The sequence below is a fragment of the Sceloporus occidentalis genome, unplaced genomic scaffold (assembly GCF_023333645.1).
Source record: "Sceloporus occidentalis isolate IW3139 unplaced genomic scaffold, rSceOcc1.0.p SCAF_4, whole genome shotgun sequence".
NCBI lineage: Eukaryota > Metazoa > Chordata > Lepidosauria > Squamata > Phrynosomatidae > Sceloporus > Sceloporus occidentalis.
The window spans coordinates 173799824-173820539 of NW_028316984.1; the positions used below are offsets into that span (position 1 = coordinate 173799824).

Consider the following 20716-nt stretch of genomic DNA (forward strand, 5'->3'; position numbering starts at 1 on the left):
GATTGGTAGTCAGCACTTGCTTCTGAAGGGATTCGGAGGCGGGGTGGCGGAAACCGAATCTTCCCAGTTCCTTCCAGGACAAAAAGGTCAGTCTGAATGGGCCCCCAGGCTACATCTGCACTGAAGAAACAATGCAGTTTGACACTGCTTTAAACAAACAAAAACAAACAGCTTCATTTATATGCCGCTTCATACTGAACTAACAGCGTCTGAGCAGTTTACAAAGTGTAAGCTAATTGCCCCCAACAATCTGGGTATTCATTTTAGCAACCTTGGAAGGATGCAAGCCTGAGTCAAGCTTCAGCCCTTTTGCTGGCTTTGAACTCGCAACCTTAAGCGCCATGGTTCAATTCTAGGCAATTCCGGGATCAGTAATTTTGTGAGATATTCAGCCTTTTTTGTCAGAGTGGCAGACAGCCAGTGTGGCGTATTGCTTTGAGCGTTGGACTAGGACTCTGGAGGCCAGGATTTGAATCTCCACTTGGGTATAAAACCCACTGGGTGACTTTGGGCAAGGCACACTCTCAGCCTCCTCAGGGGAAGGCAATGGCAAAACTCCTCTGAACAAAGCTTGCCAAGAAAAACCCATGATAGAGTAACCTTAGGGTCACCATAAGTTGGCAATGACTTGAAGGCACACAACAACAACAACAACAAAATAAAGAGATCCTGTAGCACCTCTGAGACTCACTGAAAGAAAGGAGTTGGCAGCCGGAGCTTTCCTAGACTTCAGCCTACTTCCCCAGATGCATTTGGATATAATAAATAATTAATAATAACAATATTGTAGAGAGATCTTGTAGCACCATAGAGACTCACTGAAAGAAAGGAGTTGGCAGCAGGAGCTTTCCTAAACTCCGGTCTACTTCCTCAGATGCATTGCGATATAATAATAATAATAATAATAATAATAATAATAACCATGATAATGTAAAGAGATCTTGTAGTACCTCTGAGACTCACTGAAAGAAAGGAGTTGGCAGCATGAGATCAATGCATCTGAGGAAGGAGGCTGAAGTCTAGCAAAGCTCCTGCTGCCAACTTCTTTCTTTCAGTGAGTCTCAGAGGTGCTACAAGACTTCTCTACATTATTATTATTATTATTATGTCCAAATGCATCTGAGGAAGTAGACTGAAGGCAAGGAAATCTCCTGCTGCCAACTTCTGTCTTTCAATGAGTCCCAAAGGTGCTACAAGAAGATCTCTGTAAATACTGTACTGATTCCAGAGACTAACACGGCTATGTCTTTGAACTCAACAACAACAACAAAGGCTGGCTTCTGACTCAATGGAGACAGGGGCCTCCTTCCTTCCTTCCTTCCTTCCTTCCTTCCTCCTCCATCCTGGGCCTCTCTAATCGCCCCTGAAGTGGCTCCCATCCAGACCAAGGCGCCAGCGTTAGGCCTCTCTCTCCTCTGGCTGCTCTCTCTGAGGGGCGTCACTAGAGGCGGACGAGGCCGCAAAGAGCCACCGCGGTCGCCATAGCAGCGGGGCCCAGCGCCTACCGCCAGCCAGGCCCAGCCTTGGCCTGCCCCGGCCTTTCCTGGCTGCCCTGCCCCGCCCTGCCTCGCCCTGCCCTGGGAGCCGGGCCCCGAGGATGGGAGTCAGGATGGAGGACGGCGGCGGCGGGAGGAACAGGAGGAGGAGGAGCCCAGGTAGGAGAAGCCAGGCGCCGTCCTCCTTTTCCAGGACGCGTCCTCCATTCCCGCCTTCGGCCCAGGAGGGATTCCCAAAACCCGCCCTCCATACTGAGCATGGCCTGTCTCTTTCTCTCTCTCGTGGGAGAGTTTCATCTAAGCTTTTCTTTACTTTCTAAATAAATACTTTAGTTCGTTCAGTTTATTTATTTTCTCAGCTTTTATTTCAGGGTGGCCAGACGCCTCCTCCTCCTCCTCCTCCTTTTCCCAGGACAGGACCTCCATCTCCACCTTGGCGTCCTCCAAAACGTCCTCCCTTTGGAGCAGGGCAAGATAGAAGCCCTCTGGGTGGGGATGCCTGGCTTCATACTTCCTAATATTATGAGTGCTTCTTTTTTAGCTTTTATTTGGTAAGGTCCCACATATTTTGCCCTACATTTGTCCTCCTTTGAGGGTTTATGAGGACACTTGGTCACCCTGTGTGTGTGTGTGTGTGTCTTTTGGGGGCGGTTGCAGTTCTGCTCTGGTGCCACAACAAACTACAATTCCCAGAATTCCATAGCCTTGAGCCAGGGACGTTAAAGCGGCGTCGAACCGCATTATTTCTCCAGTGTGGAGGAGGCAGCCTAGGCTTCTCTCTCTCTCTCTCTCTCTCTCTCTCTCTCTCTCTCTGTGTCTCATCTCTCTCTGCATTCTAGAACATTCCATTCCCAGGGACTTTGGACAGAGGAGAACGTTCTAGAACGCGCCTGCCTTAGCCAACCAGGAGCGTGGGAGATTCCCAGCATGCACTTCTCTCCATCACAGTTCTTGCAGAGAGAGAGCTGAGGAGACTGGCTGCTCCTCATCTCTTCTTAGGAAGGCTCCATTGCTTTATGGTGGTTTCCCTTCAAGGCCTTTGCAACCCCAAGGAGACCCTCTCCTTCATGGAGAGTTGCTATCCTCTGAGGCTGAGAGAGCGTGACTCGCCCCAGGTCACCCAGTGGGTTCCCATGGCCGAGCTGGGAGTCAAACCCGGGTCTCCAGAGCCATAGTCCGACAATCAAACCATTACACCACACTGGCTCTCTACCTGTGTGCATGTGTGTTGTTGTTGTTGTAGCTTTTAGAGGCCAGATGGCCATCTGTCGGGTGCTTTGATTGGGAGTTCCTGCATGGCAGGGGAGGGTGGACTGGATGGCTCTTGTGGTCTTTTCCAACCTTATGATTCTTTGTGTATGTGTGTGTTCAGAGTCATTCCCAATTTAAGGCAACCCTAAGGCGTTTTAAAAAAAACCCTATTATGGGGTGGTTTTTTTGGGTAAGATTGGTTCAGGTTTTTTTGCCATTGCCTTCTTCCGCTGAGGCTGAGAGAGTGTGACTTGGCCAAGGTCACCCAGTAGGTTCCCATAGCCAAGCTGGGAATCAAACCCTGGTCTCCAGAGTCCTAGTCCAGCTCTCATACCACAATCCCACACTGGCTGCTTACCTGTGTGTTGTGTGACTTCAAAGTCATTCCCAATTTAAGGCAACCCTAAGGCATTAAAAACTCCTATCATGGGGTTTTCTTGGTAAGATTGGTTCAGAGGTTTGCCATTGTCATTGCCATTGCCTGAGGCTGAGAGAGTGTGACTTGCCCAGGATCACCCAGTGGGGTTTCATGGACGAACTGGGAATCAAACCCTGGTCTCCAGTCCTAGTCCAGCACTCAAACTACTATACCACACTGGCGTTTGTGGTGTGTGCCTTCAGAGTTGTTCCCAGCTTAAGGCAAGTCTGGAGTTTATCACAACTGGGGATGATTTCAACATTAAAGAGAGATTAAAGCATGCATTTAAAGCATCTTGCAAATGAGGCAGAAATGGCGAGTCATTGTGTGAACGATTATCACACGCCATTGCGCAAGTAAAGCGGTATCGGGAATGCATTGTCGCTGAAATCCCGAAAGTAAAAAGATGTGTGTTAATGCTTCTTTGTGGCCACTTTAATGACGGGTTTTGTGCAGCGTCATGTGAAATCATTACAAGTAATTACGCAATTTTTTCGGGATATTCATGGGATACAGTCCCAATCTCCTTCATGTGATAAACTCTTCTAGGGCATGAAAAGCCCGTATTATGGGGTTTTCTTGGCAAGATTGGTTCAGAAGTTTGCCATTGCCATTGCCTGAGGCTGAGAGAGTGTGACTTGCCCAAGATCACTCAGTGGGGTTTCATGGCTGAGCAGGGAATTGAACCCTGGTCTGCGGAGTCATAGCCCCATGTTCAAACCACTACTCCGCAATGAAGGACGAAGCCAAGTGTTCCATAGATTTGTTTCAGGTTTTGCTGGTATTTTCTCTGTTATTGATTTTGGTCCAAAACATTGTACCTGGGAATTGTAGTTTATTGGGGCACCAGAGCTCTCTGGCAGAGAAAGGTAAATGTCTCACAAAAGCGCAGTTCCCAGAATTGTCTAGGATTGAGCTAAGGCAGTTAAAGCAGTCTCAAACTGGATTACTTCTGCAGTGTGTTTTGGACCTTTATTTGGTTAAGGAAAACCCCATTTGTTTTTTGCTGGTGGTTTTGTTGTTTGTAGTACTGTGCACTCTTGTATTTATCTTGCAGGTTTTTTGTTGGTATAGGCCACTGCTGACATATATTTGTCAAAGAACTGCTTAGAGGTGGATGAATCAAATTGTAGGGGACAAATTCTGCAAAATTATGCGTGGACTTGTATTCCCCAAAGTTTACTGTTCTTTTCCCAAATGCAAATAAACCTGAAATAAACTTGTATTTTGGCCTCCACTACAGATGCCTGGTTAGCCTCAAACACAAATCGAACTAAGGATATTCTTTCACTAGCAACACTGCCCTTTTATTTTGATGTATTCTGTTTGATAATGAAACGGTACAAAAGCTCTCCTGTAGAAATTGTCTCAAGTTTATTGTAGCACAAACTAAAGGCAATTATGCGCACAAGAAGAACGCCCAAACCTTTGTGGTAGAGCAGTGGTTTTGTATAAGGTATTTCCAGTTGAAAGATTCACAGTACGGCTGTATTTCGCTTCTTCTTTGGTGCACTATCAGACAAGAGTAGAAGATAATAGATTAGACTAGTCTAGAACGAGTTAGATTTACTAAATTGGTATAATGCAGGTGTGTATGTTCATATAATATGTGTGTGGCCAGACCATCTTTCTGCAGTGCTATGAGTAAAGGTGCCTCCCATCTGCACATCATAGATAAATATTTGCTATGTTTAAGTTGTATGCAGACATGATATCATATTTGGTGATGGAGAAGGGTTTTGTTTTAATTCTTTCAGTATGTGCCTCTGTCATGTAATTGAGTTAATTGTACATTCTGTTTGTAAAGTGGGCTGGAATATATTTATATGAAGGGGAAATTGAAATTGTAAAAGAGCTCCCATACCTAGGATCAAACATTGATCAGAATGGGGGCTGCAGTCAAGAAATAAGAAGACTAGGAATGAGGAGGGCAGTTATGAAAGGATTGGAAAAGATCCTAAAATGTAAAAATATAAAACTAAGCACGAAAGTTAGAATCATACAAGCCATTGTTTTCCCTTTTACCATGTATGGATGCAAGAGCTGGAAAGTGAGGAAGGCGGAAAGGAGGAAAATAAATTAATTTGAGATGTGGTGCTGGAGAAAAGTGCTGAGGATACCGTGGACACTCAAAAAGACAAACAAATGGGTCCTAGAGCAGATCGACCCTGAAATCTCCCTAGAAATCAGGATGATGAAGTTGAGGCTGTCATATTTTGGTCACCTCATGAGAAAAAATGATTCATTGGAAAAGACAATAATGCTAGGGAAAGTGGAGGGAAGTAGAAAGAGAGGAAGGGTGCATGCTAGATGGATGGACTCTTTCAAGGAGGTCACAGGTATAAAGTTACAGGACTAAAGCAGGAAAATAGGGAGTCTTGGATATGTCTCATCCACAGGGTCCCCACGAGTCGGGATCAACGCAAGGACAGTTAACAACATGAATTGGTGGCTGCAAGTCCCCTGAGGACTTAATGATGTCCACATGAATTTCATAGCATTTTCTTGGGCAAAGAATACTCAGAGATGCATTGCCACAGCCCTCCTCTGAAATGCACCTGATTCTGTCCAATATTGGAAGCTAAGCAAGACCAGGCCTGGTTTGTACTTGGAAGGGGGACTGCCATGGAATAGTAGCTGCTGTAGGCTATATTTCACACGAAAGGAAGTATACAGACACATTCACATTACACACACACACACACACACACACACACACATGCAGGGACGTAGCCAAGGGGCGGAGTCCATGGGGTCCAAAGCCCCCTTCCATTAGATACAGTGAATGGTGCGTGCTGCTGCACCGTCGTGCCCAACCTCATTATAATAGTGGCACTTAGTCTGGACCCCCCCTTTCCAAAATCCTGGCTACATCCCTGACACACGGATGGGTTCCTACACTACAAAAAAGAGCAATTCAATACATTTCAGCAAATTTTTTATCCAAAACTAACAATATGCACATGTGAAAGGGAACAACCAGATTAGGAAGCCTTGCATGAGTAAACAAAAACTTTTTCAACCTTCTAGAGATCCCCTGAAAGGGTCTTTCAAAATGCATCCAGAGACATTTTTTCTACCACCCTCCACTTTTCTTATGATTTCTGTTTTGGTAGCCAAATTTATAATCTATGCTTTTTAAAAAACATATTGTGGGTTGCTTGGTAAGGCAGACTAACCTGTTCCCCTCCTTTTACATTTAATGCATGCTTAAAAAAGGATTCTGTCAGGAACTGCTGTTTGCTTTCCCTATTTTGGGCAGACACACACAGCTTCAGTAGGATTGGCTAGAGTAAAAGCCTCATTTTTCCCACCTTAAACTTCATTGCGTTGTTTACTGCAGACATGCTGCTGCAACCTGGCACTGAAAATCTGTTTCTCCAGTCCTCCTTCACCATGCTCCCAATGCTGATGCTGTTAAAAATCTTACAGCTAGACAGAGGATGAGGAAATGGAGGCTAAGCAGGCATATAAAGACTTTTAAAAAGGAGATGACTGTATAGTATTTGGGAGCTTGTTGTATATAATAGGTGTGAGGTGCTAATATGTACAAATATGAGTGCTGAATCCAAGGCCCGAGACAGATGGGCCGAAAGGGGCATGGCTGCGGCGATACTAGGGTTCCCCTAGTATGTAATGGCGGCATCCCATCTGCACAGCCGCTGCCATTTTCACGTAACGGACGCATAGCATCCACATGTCATGACGCATCCATTAAGTCACAAGTGCGCCATTAGCGCACTAACAACATAACCCGGGCGCCAGTAAAAGAACCAAAAAAACCCACCGGGTTCTTTTAACTCCGGATGGACGTTGGCAGTGTAGCGGCTGCAGCATCCCTCCGGAGTTAAAATGGGTGCCTGCAGACCGTTGTTTTTGGGCGGTCTGTACCTGGCCCAACTTTTCTTTGTCCATGAAACAGCCCATGTCATTCACAGTGAAATGTGGAACTAAGCTTCCAGCTGCCAATTCTTTGATGGTCCAGCTTCTCTCTTCTGCTGACTTCAGCAAGGGGGACTCAATTTATGCTTCACAGTCAGCAGGACCATCTGAATGGGTCAGAGAATGAAGCAAAATACTGAGCCCTGTATTCACTTTGCAGTTGAATTTTCAAGCCCTTTTAGCTTAAGTAAGTTTGCAAAATTTTAACTTCAGTCTGTAGTTTCATCGGTGGGGGAATTATTCATCAGGCAAAAAACTGACATATACTCAGGCACCTCTGTACCTATTAAAACTAGCCACAAAGCAAAGTTGACTTTTGCACAGGGAATGAAACCTTGTGTTGTGGACACTGTCTTGGACTTTGAGTGTTAGTGCACTTTTGTGCCTTGGTCCCAACAACTGGTAGGCCTCCTCTGTTGCAGTTGACACTTCTGTGCCCTTTGAGGAAAAGAAAAGCAGCCAGTATTTTAATTCCCTTCTCCATTGCCATCCCCTTTTCCTTACCTGTTGTGATAGATTGTAAGCCTAATAGTGTGTGTGTGTGTGTGCACTTTTAAATTACCTTTTGACATAAGGTTTTCCTAGGCAAAGAATACTGCACTTGGCATTTGTTGGTGGACTCCCATCCAAATGCCAATCAGGTATAACCCTGCTTAGCATCCAAGACCATACAGAATCTGATGCCTTTATAGTATTTAAGCCTGATAACTGTCAAATTAACAATTTTAAAACTTCTCTGGGAGTGTTTTGGCTGAAGAGTGGAGTATTAATGCTCTAAATAATACTGGTTGGCCAACCATTAGAATTATTGAAGAGTTTTATGTGAGTTGGATAGCTGGGTTGAGGTCATGAAGATTTTTATCATCTGTAATTTTAATGGATGGAATTGTTTAATCCTTTTTTAAGGGGGGGAATTGTATATATTGTATTTTTTTAAAGGTTGTACGCTGCTTTGATTGTGGAAACAAAAAGCGGGATATAAATTAAATTATTATTATTATTATTATTATTATTATTAAGTTTGGTTCTCATTTTTCAATTCATGTTAATGCTACCATTTAGCAAGTCACCAGAGAACTGCAGGATGAGTGAAGGAGATGGAAGGCACAAATACCTGTAAATATATTTATTCTCTTTCAGTCTATCATTTTTATGCTAGGTGTAGACTAAGAGAAACCTGTTTGTCCAGCTGTGGCCTTCTTTTAGCCAATTTTTGGGGTAGAAGTAATTTTAAAATCTAGCCTTTGAAGAGACTGGTGTCTGATATTTCCACGGTGCTATTTTTCTAAAGAAGTAGCCAAGTAAGTTTCTTGCAGCATAAAAAAGAGGAAGGAAGGGAAAGTGGGGAAAAGGAAAAAGAACTGTGGCATCATCTTCAAGACTAACTAAATTTTCAAGGGGCTGAGCAAGATGATACAGGTCTTACAGATCTTTATAGTAGTCAGTTAGTGTTAATAAGTGAAAGCAAGAAATATGCTTATCAAAAGTCAGTTTCCCAGGGTTCAAAATTCTGAAACTGATTAGATTACCTTGGATGAGTCACACACTCTCAGCCCTAGAAAGCCCTGTGATAGGTTTGCCTTAGAGTCTCCGTAAGTCGAAAATGATTTGAAGGCATACAACAACAACAGCAACAACCTATTCAGAAGATTCCTGCATGAAACAATAAGCGCACAATAAAACAACCCACATTGTTATAAATTCTTGTCAAAGTCCTGCACACCAGGAACAACTCCTGTTGTCTCCTTAATGGAAGATGTTTTTACCAGCTTTTTAAGGGTATATAGAGATGAACATCAATGTGGTACAAGCCCCCTAATAAATCCTGCAACTATAAACAGAGAGGCTTTGATCCAGATTCCAACTACGTTAATCAGATTAATGGGACATTTACCAAGAGAATGGTAGAGGTCATTTATGTGAAAGCATGATATGCTAGATCATGGACTTAATGATGACCCCATGAATTTCATAGCATTTAGAGCTTTGTAAATCATGAGCAACCCTGTAACCAGGGTAAATTCAGAAGGACACATGCATGGTGTTATATGCCTATGTATCCAGGCAGTTTTACCTCTCTCTCTAAATCAGGCCTGTATACTGGAATGAATTCTAGTTTTTCACATGGATGAATTACAAGGATCAGTTGTCTTGCTTTCCCCCCCCCCCCCTTCAGCTTGTCTTGATCTTTTGCTCATGTTCAAGATTTAACTGATTAGCACATTTGAATCGAAGAAGAAATTTGCCCATTTGTACTGTAAAAGTAATTTGTCATTAGTGTCTTGTCTTCTTATTCAGCCTATGACTTGCCTTCTTTGTGTGACTCTTGTAGTTGTACAGATATTTATCTTGTACAAAATTTGCTTTCTGGTTGAGGTGAGCTTGTTGTAGATATTTCTGTCATGCTATAGAATGATAAGAGAAACTGGGAGACTGGTTGTTAGATGGCTATATCTCACAATAATGCTTTATTTTTCACACTTGGATTAAAATTGTTTTTAAAATTAAAGGCAGACACTTGAAACCAAGGGATATATTGAAGAGAACTATTGAGCATATTGAAGTAACTACAGTGATCTCTCCACATTCACTGGGGTTAGGGGTACAGGATCCCTGTGAAAATGGGAAAAACGCAAATTAAAAAAGATTTTTTTTCTACCCGAGAGAACGTATCTCTGGGAACCTCTAGGTCCTCCAGTGCAACTCTGTGGTCTATATCTGCTGGACACTGATCATAAAATTGCACTGGAAGAGTTACAAATGCCTAGTGGAGTGTTCTGTCTAGGAATATCTAGGTCCTTCAGTTCAACTTTTGGTAAAAGTTGACCATAGAGATGTGCTGGAGGATCCAGATATTCCTAGAGATAACATATTAATAAAATCTGTGAATAATCAAATCCGCAAAAGTCAAATCCACAATTGTGGAGGGACAACTGTACAGTCATTTTAGACTAGATATAAAGCCAGATAAAGTAATTTTGCTGCCATAAGCAAAATGCAAAATCTCTTCCCCTGTTCCATATACAGACTGAAAGACTGAAGGAGAAGCCACATGGGATACAGAGCTCTATCTTTTGAACAAGGGGGAGTTTCCACCAATTTCACCTACCATTTGACGTCTTAGGCAGTTGCCTGAATCTGCCTAATGGTAGGACCCATCCTGACAAGCTCAGAGTGGACAGCCACTAGAGTTTAGGGAGCCTCATTGGTCTCTGCAAGGGCCCTTGGAGGTTACCATTCATTCTCTTCTGCTCTCCTACTTCCTTCCCTTCTTGTTTGGCCAACTAAAAATGCAAATTACATTATGCAAGCGTTTGAAGCTCACAGGTTTCTTAATGATGAATGGATGTTAAACATTCAAAATGACTTTTAAAATCTGCAGTTGGTGAGCTTCGGAAGCTTGCGTATTTTGCACCCTTTGGCTCATCTAATAAAATTATCACCGTGATGTGTTTTTTGAATTTTGTTTTGCTGCATGACTAACACTGCTACCCCGGGATATATATTCTCAGGTACAAGGGTGCTCTCTGTGACCTTCAACAAGATCACTTAATTGAAACTGATAAATCCATCTCCAGAGCCAGGGACCACTGGGTTATTGTTACTGCCTTTTGCCAACTCTGTGATCCTGTCTGCCCAAGTGCTTATTATTAAACTTCTAATGTGGTGGTTGAACTAGCAGCTGTGTTACTTCCTACTGAACTGTACCTTACCCTAGGACAGTGATGGCGAACCTATGGCACGAGTGCCAGAGGTGGCACTCAGAGCCCTCTCTGTGGGCACATGTGCCAACGCCCCAGCACAGAGTTTGCAAGAGTTTGCTACTAAAAAGTCAGAGGGACATGGCACTTTGCAATAAATAAGTGGGTTTTGGGTTGCAGTTTGGGCACTTGGCCCATAAAAGGTTCACCATCACTGCCCTAGGCATTGTCTGGAAGCTGAAGATACTAACATTATAGATTAGCTTGGTGGTCATGTTGGTGGCTCTGTAGCGAGCCTTCCAGATAGTTTTGCTACACTTCCTTTTAATCTAGGTTGTAAACCACCTTCCAAAGCTGCAGAAGGTGGGATATAAATTTTAAAATATTGTGAGAATTGTGTTTGCATTTTATAATGGAACTCTGCTTTCAACTGTCTATTAGCTCTGAACCCCAATGTGGTTGGTTGCTTTAAGCAAATCACGTTCTGGTCTTATGAGGATAAATGCTTAATAACCATGTTTATAGATATTTTGAGCAATCCGGCCAGGTGGCGGAAGAAATGGGAATGAATAAGAAGGATTGCCTACAGCATGCTTAGAGAGATACCTAAGAGGAGCAGAAAAGAGAACCTATAAAACTAGAGGACTGATCCATTTTCCTAACACTGTGTGCCAACATGGTATTCGTAGCATTAACATAGACTCAAAAACCAGTGACTACAAGAGTGTTCCACCTATTGAACCAATCACTACAAGGAGAAATTTGTACTTCCTATAGAAAATAACCAAAATTTATATAGACTTACAGCGCATGTACTGGATCCAAAGCAAGAAACAAAAGTTGTGAACATTTTGAAAATCACATTGTAACAGTGCTGAAGATAAATAAAGGGACAATGAAATTAAATTATTTTTAGAGCTTTACCATAAATAGCTCACCTTATATTTTCCAGCACATGTCAGTTTTTGCTTTAAAAGAGTAAAAGAACGTGTAATCCTCCGTGATAAATGCATTAGTACTCTTTATCTATTTAATGGATTAAAAAGGTTTTCCACAGCACATGTGGCAGAAACTGATACCTGCCTTAATTAAAATCACTGTTTCTCCCGTAGTATTCCAGTTCTTCTAATTCAAGATTAGTTATACATAAGCAAACTGCAAACACAGCATGGTTATTTTATTGGATTTGTTAAAATATTTCCATCCCATCCAATTTAACCAATTTAAAACAATTTAAATTTTAAAACAGTAATGTGTTCAACCAATCTCTCTTCCTAATGTCAATGAAGCCAGACGTTGTGTTAATGCTCCCTCCAAATGTTCATTATGTTAAATCTTGGTGCATATCAAAATAATGCCTTCTGTAAGATTTACACTGAAATAAAGATAAAACAGAACCTTACAGATTCAATTTTACATAGCTTTTGGTATATCATTCTAATATTATTATTATTATTATTATTATTATTATTATTTCTTACCTGCCTCTCCCCAAGGCTTGAGGTGGGGTACAATAAAGATTAAGATACAATATATACTGAACACATAAGACCATTTAGACACACAAAATACATAAACATAAGATTAAAACAACCATTATAAATTACAATCATCCCATGCTGCCCACTGTCTCGTCAGGCGGGCTGCATGAGGCTAGATCCAAATATAGATTTTATTTATGCTGCCTCTTCTAATTCCCTCTCTCCCTTCTCCTATTTTATTTGTGGTGGTCATCATAGGGCTAAAACAGATGTCCTGGATGGAGCGTCTGCTCCAGCACCATTTGTACCAGGGCCGCAGCAACCACACATGCCTGGTCCTGATCCAGGCTGCTGCCTATGCTGCCATAGTCCTGAACTGGACTGCCGGAAGGAGCTGATTCTGTCCTCTCCTTCTTGGCCCAGTTCTTCTTGTTTGGCACTATTTATAGTAAAGTGCCATGTAAATGGCATGCTCCCAAGGTGGTCTGAAGCCACACCATTTTGCCTATGTGTTTCGGACATAGCCCCACTCACACAGGTATGCCTAGAGGCACTCTCAGTAGAAAATATTTCCTTTACCTCACAGACACGAGAATTTGTCCCACTTCCTTTATAAGCTGTAGCTTTAAGAAGAATGGTATCGAAGAAATCCCCAAAACCTCTGTCAAACACACATATATACTATGTGCGGAATATACAAAGGCAATTGTTTTCAGTTTTGCACATGAGGAAATAAATGGTTGAGAGAGAAATAATTTCATACTTCATTTCTGGCGTATCATGCACATATTTTAATTTGCACTTATACACAACAGGTGCTCCGGGATGTGGTGGGTTAGTGGTGAAGACACCATTTCTGATGATTGTAAGGTCAGAAAGTTGGCAGTTCAAAGCCCAGGTGCCACATGATGGGAAGAGCTCCCGTCAATAGTCCCAGCTTCTGCCAATTTAGCAATTTGAAAGCATGTAAAAGTACAAGTAGATGGGCACTTTGGTAGGAAGGTAACAGCTTTCCATGTTCAAAAATCAAAATAGCTAAAAGGTTTATTGTACCTTGAATCAAGCATTGTTCAGAACGGAGGCTGCAACCAAGAGATAAGAAGACCAGGCATGAGATGGGCAGCCATGAAACATCTAGAGAAGATCCTAAAGAGTAAAGATACACAACTGAGCACTGAAGTTAGAATTGTCCAAGCCATGGTATTCCCCATCACTGTATATGGATGTGAGAACTGGACAATGAAAAAAGCGGATAAAAAGAAAATAAACTCATTTGAGATAGGGTGCTGGAAAAGAGTGCTGAGGATACTGTGGACAGCCAAAAAGACAAACAAATGGGTACCTGAAATACTCCTAGAAGCTAAGGTGATCAAATTGAGGTGGTTGTAATTTGCCCACAACATGAGAAGGCACAATTCATTAAAAAAGAATAATGCTGGGAAAGATTGAGGGCAGAAGAAAGAGGAAGACTGCACACCAGATGGCTAGACTCAATTAGAGAGGTCATTGGCATGAATCTGCAAAACTTAAGCAGAGCAGTGGAAGACTAGGAGACATCTCACCCACAGGGTCACTATGAATCGAGGTCGACTCGAGGGCAAAATAGGATTCATCTGTACATTCACTAATAGTTGTTGCATTATATAGAACAGCCTCTTATCTCTTCGTACTGAAGTCACTGTAGCCTAAAAACACTGTAGTCTAATGGGTAAATGCTTAGAAAGTAATGACTACATCAGTTCCTTAAAGGATCTGTTGAAACTTTCTGGGGAATATTATTTGTTATTTATTTTTATGGAAATTTTCTATATCCCCTCTAGTTTTGGTTTTGTTTATACAAAATGGAACATGGAACAGTTAAAAGCATGTGAAAGAGCCCACACAATGAAGCATCACATTTTTTTAAAAAAAAATTAAATTTTATTAATTAACACTACACAACATACAACTTTTTCATCAATAAAAATAATCAGTAATATATACTATACAATCTAACTTTACATCAATATACTGATTCAACTTAAAACATATTAAAATGATATTACTTCCAGTTGTATTTGACATATCCATGGTATTTTAATATTACTACTTCCACCATTAATAAACATCAGTCGCCCCTCCATCCAACTTACTTTCCTCACTTCTCAACCATTCCCTTATTCTCCTCTTCTCCTAACTCCTTCTAACTCCTCATCTTCCCTTCTACTAATTTTCCTTCCAAAATCCTTCTCTTAATATCTACTTCCCATCCACTCTTTCCCTTTTCTCCTTCTTCCAAACATTCTTCCTATCCTTTCCCCCTCTTACCCTGCTGTCCATTCTCCTCACTCTTCCTTCACTTCCTACTTTTTCTAATCCCTCTTTCACATTAACCCCTCTAATTCACATTCTCTGATCTTCATTCACTTACTTCTACCTTCATTCTACCTTCCTTCTCATCAGCTACCAGTTTGTTTATTTCTGATCTTCTTGACTTTCTATTACTATTGTGTATATCGAAGCTCATTCTATCTTTACTTCTTTTCTAATTTCAAACTAAGCTCTGTTCCACTTTACTCTTTTTTCCCTTTTCTTCTCTTCTTCTCCTTCCCTTCCCTTCTCTTTCTCTTTCCCTCTTAAGTATATTTCTCCCTCTTTTCCCCTTACCTATTTAAGATAAGGTTATAATCACTGTGGCCTCCCCTCCCATGTTCCTTTTAAATAATTAATTACTGGATTCCATTCTTCAATTGTTGCTGATATTTTGTCTCTTAGCATTTGTGTTAATTTGTCCATTTTTATCACATCATATAATTTCATCAATTAATAGAAGTGAATCTGGACTTCCATTGTTGTGGTCATACAGTCAGCCTCCATGGATTTTTAGCCATGGATTCAAGCATCCACAGTTTGAAAATATATAATATATATATATGAATTTCAGTAGGCAAACCTTGATTTTGCCATTTTATATAAAGATGCCATTTTACTCTGCATTGTATATAATGGGACTTTATGGATTTTTGTATCCATGGGATTTTTGTATCCATGGGGGGTCCTGGAACCAAACCTCAGTGAATAACAAAGGCCCACTATATAAAGGATTTTCATATATTTCTTCTCTAGCTCTCCATCAAACATGCTTAATAGATAAAATTCTGGGTCCATTTACAGCTTAAAATCCAAGATTTTACTTATTGGCCTGTTACAGACTGCCAAAATAAAGCTGCTTCGAGTCTCTTTGGAGGTATGCTGTTTAAATGATGCATGCATCCTAAGAATCCGGAAACTGCACCAAAGCTGCACTCCAGTGCTTAGGAATGGAGTGTGGCTTTGGCGCGACCTCCGGACTCTTAGGACCCATGCATCATTTAAATATCATACCTCCAAAGAGACTTGAAGCAGCTTTATTTTGGCAGTCTGTAACAGGCCATTGTTTCACTAATATCTTTCCAGTATATTTTTACTAGCTTATATGATCACCAACAATGGTAAAAGGTTCCAGGTTCCTACTTGCATTTCTAACAAAGATTATCTTTATTTTTATACATTTTTGAATTTTTTCCAGGTGTGATATACCAACGAAAGTACATTTTATAAAAAAAAATTCCCTTAAATTATTGTGCATTTTGGAGCTTTCAACTAGATACTCTCCCATCTTTTTAATTCTATCATGTGGCCCACATTTTGCACCCAGTGAATCATTCCCTCTTTAACCACTTCTTCCTCTAGATCTGTCTTTAACAAAATTTTGTAAAATTTCCCAATTGTCTTGTGCTGATCTTCACATAATTTTTTTCCAAAATATGTCTTGTAAGGAGCATCTTACCTTTTAAGTACATATGAGAACATTGGACAGATGGTGTGGAAATACTGCTTTAAGATGAGATTTAGAGAGACAGCAATTTTGCACAATGTTTAGTGGTGAAAGTATGTACCTAAAAGCCTTATAAAAGAAACTTACGGGCAGCATCATGCTGCCCCTTTGTGCGCTGGATTGGGGCCATAGCAACCACATCCTGCAGCCCCAATCTGGCCTTTTTGCACCAGAAAAAGGGCATCACTTTCGCCGCCTCTACAGCTCTTTACTGCTCCCTCGACGTGCAGCATCTGGTCGCTACACCGCAGGAGTGTTCCCACACTGCCTGCCGTTTGGTAAAAAAACCTCCTTCTATCAGAAGCCCAAATCATGATCTTATATAGCTTGAAACTCAAGGTTAAAGTAATTCGCTATAAAAAAGGCTAACAGGAGTAGAAATGAACATTTCTAGGTGAAAATAAAAGTTATTTGTCTTCATATTCATTTACCGTCCAATCTTATGCAGAGTTAAGCACACTTAATCCCACTGAAACATAGGCATATACTTTAATATGTGGCTTGAACACATAATAAATGTATTTTTAATCAGTTACTATTCATGATATTCTGTTCTCTTGTCCTCTTGATGTAATAACATTAAATGAAGGTCATGCCGTAAAATTTGATGAATTTTCCACAAACTCAGGTTTTACACAATAGGTAATCGCAATAAACAGCAGTGGTGTTTAATATGAGCTGTTCTGTATTCTGTTTTCTAGAAGCTGTATTTTTGTTTCCTTCTAACTGTCTGTCTTTTCTTCCTTCCTTCTCTCCTTCCTTCTCCCTTCCTTTTGATGTATTCCAGTGATTGAATACCAAGCCATACCTAGGTATGGCCCAGCGAGCCCATTCAAAGGACATCTAAGTACTAAAAGTAATGGTAGGTGGTTCAATTGATCTGTAAATAATCTGATTTATCAAAAATAGCTTTGCATAAAATGTTCATTGTGTTGTCAACTTAAAAGTGATTTGTATTTATGCTTTGTGGTAAGACGGTAGTTTGACTGAGAGTTAAAATCTTTTTGGCTGAGCAGCAAACTTACCTAAAATCAAGTAACATTATTCAGCACAATAGTGTCAGCTAATTTATATGTTTACATCAGTGTGCAGTCTTGTTTTTAACTAATTAAGTAGTCTATCTTTGTGGAGAAGACAGATGCTGTAACTTGGCTATGTATATTTTAAATACAGTTGTCTTAAAAGACGGATTACTGTAGTTCAACAGTTGTACTTATATTATATACAATAGTGCCTCTGGTAAAGAGGAACCTTTCTCAAGGGATTACTAATTAGAAATTAAATATTTGCTTTATGAAAAATTAGCTAGTTTTCTTACCAGGCATTTGCATCTTTCCATTCTTGATTGGTGTGAAATCTGCTCGCAGCATCCCCACTTCAGCAACTCTACTCCAGAGTGGTCACCTTGACTTCATAATGGGGCTATTCTGGGGTAGCTGTTTTGAGGATCTTACCTTGTTTTCATATGCAGAGATAGGTTTTCTGCTATGGCTGTTAAATGCTAAACATTACATCTCTGAAACATCACTATGATGGCTCTATGATCACTCGCTTCCCTTGCTTATGGCTTGATACCAGAGGAATTGTAGTCTAATGTAAGTGCTCATTTTACTGTTTCCTTATTCAATATGTCGATTTAACTTTTAGATGTGTCCTTGGGTCATGTACTGCAGCTTGATGTTGGGCCTTGTGGAGCCAGTAAATCAAATTAATGTTGTTAAAAAATGGGTGAAACTGCAGAGATGGAAGCCAAAGTGCCAGTGGCATTTGAACAGTTCTACTGTTGATTTTGTGGACTGTGAAGCAGAGCTGATTATTGACTTGTTGGTTGGAATCTGGTATATATAATTAGCAACCCTTATAACAGAAATATTAAGGGCCCTGGAGGAAATGTTGCCTAATTTAAGTTAGCTCTGTTTAATCTACACAGTAAGAAGACGATTTGTTGACAAATTTAGCTAATTAAGTCTCATCATGTTCAGAGCTGAAAACAGCCTTTAATTTATTTAAACACACTGTTAATTCAAAAATCAAAACAAACAGCTTAGCTTAGGTGAGACATGTTTATGGCTTTTATGTGAGACATCATTTGACTTTCCATCAAAATTTTTGTTCAGGCCCACACTTGCTAATAATACAGTTGGCCCTCCATTTTCGCGGGGCATCCTTTCCGGACCCCCTCTCATGAAAACGGAGGCTCGCACATATTCAAACCCCATAGGTTTGAATGGAGTGCGCCCTCTGCACACAGGGGTGCGTCCCATTAAAAATAGCGGTGGTCACCCCTCTGTGAATTTTCAAGGTCACGCATCCAAGATCCATGAGTTAAGAGGGGCGACTGTATAGCACAATGATGGTGAAATTTTTGGAGGCTGAGTGCCCAAACTGCAACCCAGACCCCACTTATTTATTGCAACGTGCCACGTCCCTCTGGCTTTCTAGTAAGAAACTCTGGCAAGCTCTGTGCTAGGGCGACAGCATGTGTGCCCACAGAGAGGGCTCTGAGTGCCACCTCTGGCACGCGTGCCATAGGTTCGCCATCACTGGTATAGCATATTCTGTTCCAAGGCGATTCTCTCAATCCGTCTGAGACTTACAGGATAGCCTCCTATTATAAATGTCCACCTCAGTGATTTTGGACCAAGGTGAAGACCTTGTTTTTATGAGATATTTTATTCTCTCTCTCTCTCTCTCTCTCTCTTTTATAAAAATGTATTTTGTGGAGTGTACATGTGAAGTGTGTTTGAAGTTTAACTGTGAGCTCCCTTGTACAATTCTAAATTGAGGTGGGAAACTGTCTGGGATAGACACATTTTAAGTCATTAATAAGATGGTTGTTGTTGGCCTTTCCAAGTCCTGTTGCCAGCCTGCAGATAATCAGCCTCACTTATTTATGAAACTAAATAATTTTGAAACTATATAATATTGAAAGCTGAAGATAGATCTCAACATTTCCTCTAAGTTCCTTGGGCATGGTCCTCCATGAATGTCTCCTTGTGTGCAAACCCTGTTGAAAGAATTGAGTATTATGCAAAAGCATAATTATGCGATACTCTTACCGTAGTTGTTCATAATTTTTATTGGTTCTAAGGGGGCTTGTAAAGGACTTCCAGGTGGACTGTGATCTTTTAGACTTTTTCATTGTTTTGCTTTGAAATTTGCACTTGCTTCTGTAAGGGTACATGGCATCTTGTAATAATAATCATATGTGCTTTAATTTTGTAGCTTTCTGCATTGACTCCTCCTCCCGCAGACTAAGTAACCAGTACCTGATCAGGGATCACATGGCTGTCCATTACAATAAAATCCTTTCTGCCAAAGGTAAAAACCTACATATTTACTTTCTGCACAAATATTTCCAGTGTTTTTATTTTGGGAATATCAGTGTAGTGTAACATAGTGGTTAAAATCTTGATTTAAGACCAGGAAGACCTATTTTAAATCTGCACTCACAGGTTGATTTTGAATGGATTATATGATTCTAGTTACTGTCTCTTAGACTGCCTCTGCACTGCAGAAATAATTCAGTTTGACACCACTCTAACTGCTGTGGCTGAATGCTATGAAATTCTTGGATGTGGAGTTTTTTGTGGCACCAGAGCTCTCTGACAGAGAATGCTAAATGTCTCACAAAACTACAACTCCCCAAATTCCACAGTATTGAGCCATGGCAGTTAAAGTGGTGTCAAACTGCATTATTTCTGAAGTGCAGATGCATCTTAGCCTGATTAAACTCCTGCTGGCAGGTTAAGACCTACTTGTTTAGACAGGCTTTTAAAACAGAAAGTTTTTAAGGCATGTGATGGGGTGTTGTTATATTGTTTTAATTTTTTTTAAGCATTTTAATCTTTTTAAAGCGCTTAGCACTAAATTTTATAAATTATTGTAGTAATTTAATTCTATTTTAATATTCTATTTTTGTATGTTCTTAGCTTTATGGTATCTTTTAATGTTGTAAGCCGTCCTGAGTCCCAGCCCTGGAAGAAGGACGGGATATAAATAAATATCATCATCATCATCATCATCATCTGAATTTTCCGTTCCTTTCCTGTTTTTCCCTCTTTCATCTCACCTTCTGCCTGCATAGACTGCTTATGCAAGAATGCAATTTTTCTTTAATCTGTAATTTTTTTAAAAAATATGCTGACATTTAAAAGCTGCCATTTTAGAATTAATGGAAAAAATCCAAACACCTAGCCATGCCAATATTCTGAGTATTTGGAATGTTAAATTAAATGAGAAGCTCTAGCATTTGTGCATTTTGAGATACTATTTCCCCCCTAAAATTTAATGTAAAACTAAAAATGCTGGACTGAATACAGCCAATGCTAATATGTCAGTTTGACTATTTTATATAATTAAGCTGCATCATTTGCTACTTTTTGGATCACTAAGCAGATATTCATTCTTCAAAGATGGTACTGTATTCTAATTGATATTTGGCACAAGTGTACAGTATTAGCATTAATTAGTCTGTGTGTTTTTGTGCTGCCTTGCCTTGCATTGACACGCTCCCATTTTCACCATTTGTATAGTCATAGTATGCAATTTTTTATATTTAAAAAATACTT

At 40.5% G+C, this 20716-nt stretch overlaps 1 protein-coding gene across 2 annotated transcripts in view; it reads left to right on the forward strand.

The window, feature by feature from the left end:
- The first annotated feature begins 1507 nt into the window (after positions 1 to 1507).
- LOC149315024 (spermatogenesis-associated protein 7-like) overlaps positions 1508 to 20716 on the forward strand; it is a 65395-nt gene continuing 46186 nt past the window's right edge. The window contains exons 1-3 of one of the 2 annotated variants that reach the window (XM_089522354.1): positions 1508 to 1655; positions 16933 to 17007; positions 19371 to 19466. In XM_089522354.1, the coding sequence (XP_089378480.1) occupies positions 1598 to 1655; positions 16933 to 17007; positions 19371 to 19466 (229 nt within the window). In that variant the 5' untranslated portion in view covers positions 1508 to 1597. The remainder of the gene's footprint in view (positions 1656 to 16932; positions 17008 to 19370; positions 19467 to 20716) is intronic. The other variant, XM_089522355.1, reaches the window with a different exon arrangement.